An 8,209-nucleotide genomic window follows, 5' to 3' on the forward strand; every position below is an offset into this window, starting at 1 on the left:
TGTGTGTGTGTGTGTGTGTGTGTGTGTGTGTGTGTGTCTCCAATAAATCTTGTTAAAGGTAATGGGTAGCAAGAGTTGTCTCAAGTAAGTGTTCCCTGGTTTCACCATTTTTCCCCCTTCTTTTGGTCACAGTGTTAGAAACAGGGAAATGGACTTAGGGTTAGCATAGTGAGGATCTCTGAGGGGACTTTGCATGTACATGCGAACAGTCTTTCCATCCCCAGATCTTTTTTGGGACCTGTGTGATGACAGTGGAACAAGTTGGTCTAAGTTTTCTGTGACTTGAGCATCATTCTTCTATTAACTCCCTAGGAGTATTTTAGGCTTTCATGTGGTCCCCAATCAATCTGTAAGTTAAGTGAGTTACGAAAGTTAAAACCAGTTTTCTTTTGACTTTTTTAGCGAAACCTTGAAAGCCATTTGATGTCCCCTGCTGAGATTCCAGGCCAGCCTGTCCCTAAGAACATCCTGCAGGTACTTCACAATCTTATACTGAGGCCTTGGAGTCTTGAACAGTAGTCTTCTGAACCAGTTTTGTTTAGTGGTCCAGCTTTGGGCCTTAGAAAATGATCTATGTTGCCTGGCAGTCAGAGATGTGATATTGTTGCCTGACAGAGTTTGGTGTTGCTGTTAATCTTAATGGGCAGGGGATGGGGGGTGGCTAAAAAAAGTTGACAAACTAAGCCTTGACTTCTAGTTTGCTTTGTAGTTTCTGTGGAACTTAAAAGTATCTAGCCAGGCACGGTGGCTCACACCTGTAATCTCAGCATTTTGGGAGACTAAGGTTGGCAGATCACCTGAGGTCAGGCGTTTGAGACCAGCCTGGCCAACATGGAGAAACCCTGACTTTACTAAAAATACAAAAATTAGCCTGGTATGGTGGCACATGGCTGTAATCCCAGCTCCTTCGGAGGCTGAGGCATGAGAATCCCTTGGACCCGGTAGGCAGAGGTTGCGGTGAGCCAAGGTCACATCACTGCACTCTAGCCTGGGCAATAGAGTGAGACTGTCTCAAAAAAAAGGAACCTCTGTAGCACTAACACAGAGCAAATGTTGCTAGCTGAACATTCAGAGAAATGCGTTGCATGTACACATGCCAAGTCCTTCAATTGAGCATGAGGGAGATCCATCTTGCGGCTCTCAAAAGTTAATCCATAATTCACAGCCTCTGAGTAGAAGGAAGAACTAAGTTCACAGGAATTTGGCTTTTCTGCCTTTAGGAACTTCTGGGTCAACCAGTTCAGAGACCTGCTTCTTCTAATCTTCTGAGTGGCCTTATGGGGAGCTTGGAGCCTACAACATCTTTACTGGGCCAAAGAGCACCCTCTCCTCCCTTGTCACAGGTGTTTCAAACTCGAGCAGCCTCAGCTGACTACCTTCGCCCAAGAATACCATCACCAATTGGTAAATATACTTATTTGTCAAAAAGAAATATGAATTTATGGCCAGGCACGGTAGCTCATGCCTGTAATTCCAGCACTCTGGGAGGCCGAGGTGGTGGGCAGATCACCTGAGGTCAGAAGTTTGAGACCAGCCTGGCCAACATGGTGAAACCCCATCTCTACTAAAAATACAAAAACAGCCAGGCGTGGTGGTGCATGCCTGTAATCCCAGCTACGCAGGAGGCTGAGACAGGAGAATCGCTTGAATCCGAGAGGTGGAGATTGCAGTGAGCCAAGATCACACCACTGCAATCCAGCCTAGGCGACAGAGGTAGACTCTGTCTCAAAAAAATAAATAAATATTATACTTTTAGGGGATGGGGGAGCAAAGGTGGAAGATATCTTATTATCAGCTGCTCTTCTAGGTGAATATGTTCATGTTGTAGATTTTTTTTTTTTAATTGAAATCTAACTGATCCAACTCTTTAGTCTTATTCCTTATTTTGGGAATTCAATCCAAAAAAAGTTAATTTGGCTTCTTAAGTTTTTATTTGATACAGTAGAAGTCAGTGTAGTGGTTCTCTGTGGAGCTATTGAGTTTTGATAGATAATCCGCTGTTAAGTCTTATGGCTAATTAGGAATGTGACTGAAAGAAAAGTTCTAGAAAGTGTCTTAGCAAAGTATTTACATGGAATGTCGTTCCTGCCATCGTAGGCTACTTTATGCTGCTGGCCACTCTGGTTTCTGCCAAACAAACCTCGAGAGGCATTTTTTGAAATCTTCTGTCCACAGTCAAACAGATAGAATTAAGAGAATGTGTACTCTCACAGCAATGGTGTCTGCTTTAATACCAGATGGCTTAGTGATAACAGGACAAATTGCTGGCTAGAAAAGCTCTTCTCTCCCAGAGAGAGGTCTTGGCTTTAAAAGGAGCAAAGCTGATGGCTTAGTTGAGAAGCAATTTAGACAGTGCTGTGGTTGAGGTCCACATAGCCCACTGTCAGGACACAGAGGGAGAGAGACATCTGTCAGCCCAAGAAATCAGTGTTTTCCAAGAGATGGCATTCAGCAAGAAATGGCATGCATTAATGAAAATGCCTCCCTGATGTAAACATACCATCTTGGTACTCACTGAGACTGTAACTTTCCTGACAGGTTTCACACCAGGACCACAGCAGCTACTCGGAGATCCATTCCAAGGCATGCGCAAACCCATGAGCCCCATCACGGCCCAGGTCAGGCTGAGCTCTTTCTCAACTCAATCTCTTGCTTGCCCTTCACCCTATCGGTGCATGGGGAGTGGAGAGCTGAATTGTTGTGATTCTTAAAAATGGTTTTGAGGCCAGGCATGGCGGCTCATGCCTATAATCCCAGCACTTTGGGAGGCAGAGGCAGGAGGATCACTTGAGCCCAAAAGTAAAAATGAGCCAGGTATAGTGGCATGCATCTGTAGTCCCAGCTACAAGGAGGCTGAGGCAGGAGAATCACTTGAGCCCAAGAGTTTTGAGACTGTAGTGAGCTACTGTACTTCAGCCTGGGTGGCAGAGTGAGACCCTGTCTCTAAAACCAATAAATGGTTTTGATCTATAGTTCAAGTTCAGTGAGGGTTAGACAATTTGCTGAATAATTCAAGTAATAAAATTGTTAATCTTGATCACTGCGATGGCAGCACAATTTAGTGAGGTTTGCAGTATCTAACTTTTCTCAGCTTCTGTTTAACTTACCTTTCTAAGAGTGAAGAGAGACCTTTGTAGAAAGTATGGTGTCCTCACTCTTCTCCTGACCCTCCCCTCTCCTTTTCAGCAGATGAGCCAGCTGGAGTTGCAACAGGCAGCTTTAGAAGGGCTGGCCTTGCCACATGACCTTGCTGTACAGGCAGCAAACTTCTACCAGCCTGGTTTTGGCAAACCACAGGTGGACAGAACCAGAGATGGATTCAGAAACAGGTAAATTACTAATCCTGCTCATGTGGAGATTTACAGATAAGTTTTCCTGAAACTAACAAATTACTTATCTGCAGTATAATTCTGTTGCACATACTGTGGTATGTTGTTCAGTATGTGGTAGAAATTCCATCCCAATCCAAATCAATAGAAGAAACAGATTAAATAGAGGAAATACGATTAAATTCTGCAAGGCATAGGGTTTTCATTCTATATGGTCTTATGTCCGTTCTTGATTTATAAATGACTTTTTTTCTTTGAGTTTGCTAATCAGCTATATGGAAGGGATGCTGCTCGCCTAATTTACCTCACAAGATTGTTATGAGTAAATATATTTTAAAATCTTAGGATGTTTCTACCAGTTAAACAATTCAGTTTTACAAATGCAACTAGCATAGCTCCTTATTCCTTTTCCCACAGATTCAATGTTCTTACCAAACTCCCTTGATGCAGATTTGCTGCATCGACAGTTTCTTGGCCAGAGCTGATGGGTTTGTTGATGAGAGTTGTTAACAAGTAGATTACGGAGTTCACTCTCCTCTTTTTCAATACTTGCACAAATGATAAAATGAAATTATAAGTTGGGGAGAAAACGGAAAGGGGTGGCAATGTTATTTTGTGTAAAGTAAAACAGACAAAACTATATAAAACAAATGTGTAGCTTATTATAAGGCAAACTTCCTTGTTAACTACTCAGAGGGCCTCCATGTGCCCTGTACCAGTAATACCCGTTTTCCTCCTCAGAACTCTCCACTGTCCAGCCTTTAAAAGTAATACTACCTTAAATAAAAGTGAATAATTTATCACCAAAATACACATCCCTGAACACTGTAGTTTAGTCCACCATTAAAATACTTGGTACTTAATGTTTTGATGTGATTCTTAAAATTACTACCACAGTGCCTCAGTGTTTTGCTTCACCTGTTAACCCTTTCAGAAGACACTGAGACCAGGAGATACCCTTACACAAGCACATCCTATTTATAGCACCCTTCAACCAAAACAGAGAGCTACAGACTGGTCTGCTGAACCCCTCTCACATGCTTTCTCTCTATAGCATAATGCTGTTGTTACCTAGTCTTCATTGATGTGATTGTGACTTTCAGAGTACTTTTAACTTTTTTTTTGGAGACAGTCTCTTGCTCTATTGCCCAGGATGGAGTGCAGTGGTGCAGTCTTGGCTCACTGCAACCTCCTCCTCCTGGGTTCAAGCAGTTCTCATGCCTCAGCCTCCTGAGTAACTAGGATTACAGGAGTGTGCCACCACGCCCGGCTATTTTTTTGTATTTTTAGTAGAGACAGGGATTCACTATGTTGGCCAGACTTGAATTCCTGGCCTCAAGTGATTCACCTGCTTCAGTCCCCAAAGTGCTGGGATTACAGGCATGAGCCGCCACACCTGGCCCAGAATTTTATATGATCTTCACATCAACCCTGTGAGGTAGATGAGGGGAGGTACGTAACTGCATTTTATAGATAAAGAAAACAGGTTTTTACAACATGGCTTACTCAAAACTAGCAAGCATATTTGAGTCAATGTCAGTCTAGCCTTCATGTTTCGGATCAGCGTCAGCCTCTTAGGTCCTCCCTGTGTACAGCTGTGTCCCTCCAACAAACATGCCTTTCCACTTACCTTGCTTTTTTTAATTGTATTCATCACTGTCTAGCATACTATTTTTTGTCTCCCTGCCTGTAGTAACCCCACTCCATCCTGCAGCCCCAAGATTATAACCTCCATGAGGCCAGAGATTCTTTTTCGTTTATTCACTGCTATAGTCCAAGAACCTGGAACAGTGTCTGTAGCAGGTGCTCAAATATGTTTACCAGAAGGAATGACAGGTCATGTGGAACCCCCAGTTTGGGGTTCATTTTTTAGTCACTCAGAATAGTACTGATCTGTCTGCCCATGTTGTCATATACACAGTCACAGCATGGCGGCAATGGGGTACTAACTAGAAAGAAGCCATGAATTTAGGTTTTCCATCTATCAGAGAACTTCAGGTCAGTGACTACACTTGGGTCTTGACCTTTGAGGCCTGAGATCAATCTTGTGCAGACCAAGAGTGGTCCTAAAATAGCTGAAACTCTTGATTCTGTATTTGATTCAAATGAGTGTCACACAGAGCATCAGTTCTGTGCCAGGCACTGCGCTAATTATTGCTGCTCCCTGCCCAGTGAAGCACAGCCAGCCCAAGAATGAAGGCCCTCCCTAGCGCACCTCACTTGTGTAGTCTGCAGTAAACTATACACCAGATCTGGATAACCCTACAGTTCCAAGCCCCTCGCAAGTTCCTGTACCTGTTCCATCTACCTGAACTGTTGTTCTCTATCTTCAGTTTCTTGTTGATCACACCCGATGGAATGCAGCTGCTTCTCCGGGAAGCATCCCTGCAGTGCCTTGTTACTCCTTCTAACCCCTCCATTTTCCCATTGTACTTTGTTGGTGCCTACTATCTACATGCCTTGGTTTGCTCTAGGTGATTGTTTTCCCCACTAGACTGAGAGCTCTTACAAGACTGAGACTGTGTTTCACTTTGCTTTTGTCTTCCCTCAGAACTTAGCATGTACTTTTGCATATGTTAGGCCTAAATGCTTGGGAAATTGAACTGGATAAGGGAAAGGGGATGTTAAAATTCCTAGGCTGGTCTTGAGTATTATATGGTTTTAAGACCTGAAGTTAAGGAGATTGGGGTTCATGCTGATAATTGGTTTGTTCACAGGCAACAGCGAGTGACCAAGTCACCAGCACCAGTGCATCGAGGGAATTCCTCTTCCCCTGCCCCTGCTGCCTCCATCACAAGCATGGTCAGTGACCTTTAGTGACTGTGAAGGACTTTAAGGCTTCTCCCTGTTTGGTTGTGCATGTGTTGTACCACTGTGTGCCCTAAATGTCCTTGAGTTCCTTCCACAGGAATAACTGACCTTGTAGTCTTTCATACCTGTCTATTAGGTCTTTCCCCTTTAGGACACAGTCTAAGTCTTAGGATTTTAATGAAGCCCCTATATTGGGGAAAAATATGTTCCAGCAGAGATGATCATGGGCCAGGGCACACGAGGTGATATAGTATGTTCAAAGAAATGAACCAGGTGTGGGGAGACAGGAGGACAATAGTGAGAGACAGGAGGTGAAGTGGACAGAGGTGACTGGGTCAGACAGTGGCGAGTCTATTGCAACTTGCAGAAGAGTTCACAAATTCGGATTCACCACTTCAGGTCTCAGTGATACAAACTAAGGCTGGAACAGAAGGGTTTGCTTATATGCAGTGACAAGTCTAGTTTTATAACTATCATTAAAAAATGTTTCATTCCAGCTGGGCGTGGTGGCTCACACCCGTAATCCCAGGACTTTCAGAGGCCGAGACAGGTAGATTGTTTGAGTTCAGGATTTCAAGACCAGACTGGGCAACCTAGTGAGACCATGTCCTGTACCCCTAATATAAAAAATTAGTCGGGCATGGTGGTGCACATCTGTAGTCCCAGCTATACTCGGGAGGCCGAGGTGGGAGGATCACTTGAGTCCAGGAGGTAGGGGTTGCAGTGAGCCAAGATCGTGCCACTGCCCTCCCTAGTGAGTCCCTGTATCAAAAAAAAAAAAAAGTTTCATTCCCCACAGATCTTTATCATCCAATCAAAACTGATGAGAAGGAAAAAAAACCTTTGCTGTGTGCTTCAGAACCCCACATGGGTCTTTGCACCAGTGACCTTGAAGGCAGCAGAGTTTGGAAGGAACTTTTCTGTTTGTAAGTCATGCCCTGTCTCCTGCCATCAAAGATATGGGGTTGTTTGGTGAGAAAAGGCAAATGCAAAATAAAATCACCAAAGTAGAACTAGTGAAGAGATAAGAAATGACTCCAAATGATTAATCCTGATGGCTGAGGAGACTATTGAGATAAATTTGACTTCTCTGGTAGCCAAGTTAAGAAGGGAAGTATTAGGAGTATGGAATAATTTTCGTGAATCCTGATGGCTGAGGAGACTATTGAGATAGTCTAGTAGCCAAGTGAAGAAGGGAAATATTGTTATATTTCTGGCCATGTTCTTTCTTGCCAGCCTAATCCCAGGCTGGGAAACGGGTAATGCAGAGGCTGCATAAGCATGTCCCCATTATCACAGAGTTGTAAGCAAGGGATAATGTACTTGGGACATTGCCTGTCTGCCCCATTCTGTTTTTCCTCCAGCAGCTACAGAACAGAATACTAGAGTTGGCCTATGCTACCAATGTGAGGACTCTTTGTTGAGTAGCTTGGCCAGTTAATCCTGGCTTAGTATTAGAGAAAGGCACTTAGAGAATGTGCTAATGCCAATTGTTTTTCTCTGCAGCTTTCTCCTTCCTTTACCCCTACCTCAGTGATTCGTAAGATGTACGAGAGCAAAGAGAAAAGCAAGGAGGAGCCAACATCTGGAAAAGCAGCTCTTGGTGACAGTAAAGAGGATACTCAGAAGACCAGTGAAGGTACCGCAGAGCTGTTAAGGGCACTGCTCAAGAAAGTATATAATGGAGAGAACATGGGCCTGAGTGCTGTGCTGTCCAGCCTGATATTCTATACAAAGCCCTGGGCAAGACCACTAGCTTCTCTGGACTATGGTTCTGTGTCAGTGAGAAGGTTCTGTGTGACAGTGAGAAGAATTGCGCCAGCTCACAGTTGCTCAGTTGCTTGAAATTCTGACCAATCTAAGAGTGCTACCACCAGACGGGTAGAATGAGTGTTAGTTTAGAATCCTTAGTTAGGCTTCAAAGTTGAATAATTAGTATACTTATTTGACAAATTAGTATAATTCAGCTAGTTTTACTTCTGAAAGATTATATCCAGCCTGTGGAGACTTAAGTGTCCAACACAGGAAATATGTGAGAGGCTTTTAGGAATTGCACAGTAGCCGGGCGC

General features: G+C 43.7%; 1 protein-coding gene across 1 annotated transcript in view; it reads left to right on the top strand.

The window, feature by feature from the left end:
* The window catches only part of EIF4ENIF1 (eukaryotic translation initiation factor 4E nuclear import factor 1), a 42,635-nt gene that overhangs the window by 27,011 nt on the left and 7,415 nt on the right, over positions 1–8,209 (top strand). Inside the window, exons 7-12 of the mRNA XM_011938320.1 lie at positions 403–474; positions 1,221–1,404; positions 2,539–2,618; positions 3,187–3,329; positions 6,047–6,131; positions 7,647–7,779. Of these exons, the coding sequence (XP_011793710.1) occupies positions 403–474; positions 1,221–1,404; positions 2,539–2,618; positions 3,187–3,329; positions 6,047–6,131; positions 7,647–7,779 (697 nt within the window). The remainder of the gene's footprint in view (positions 1–402; positions 475–1,220; positions 1,405–2,538; positions 2,619–3,186; positions 3,330–6,046; positions 6,132–7,646; positions 7,780–8,209) is intronic.

Source organism: Colobus angolensis, unplaced genomic scaffold (genome assembly GCF_000951035.1).
Source record: "Colobus angolensis palliatus isolate OR3802 unplaced genomic scaffold, Cang.pa_1.0 Scaffold171, whole genome shotgun sequence".
Taxonomy (NCBI): Eukaryota; Metazoa; Chordata; class Mammalia; order Primates; family Cercopithecidae; genus Colobus; species Colobus angolensis.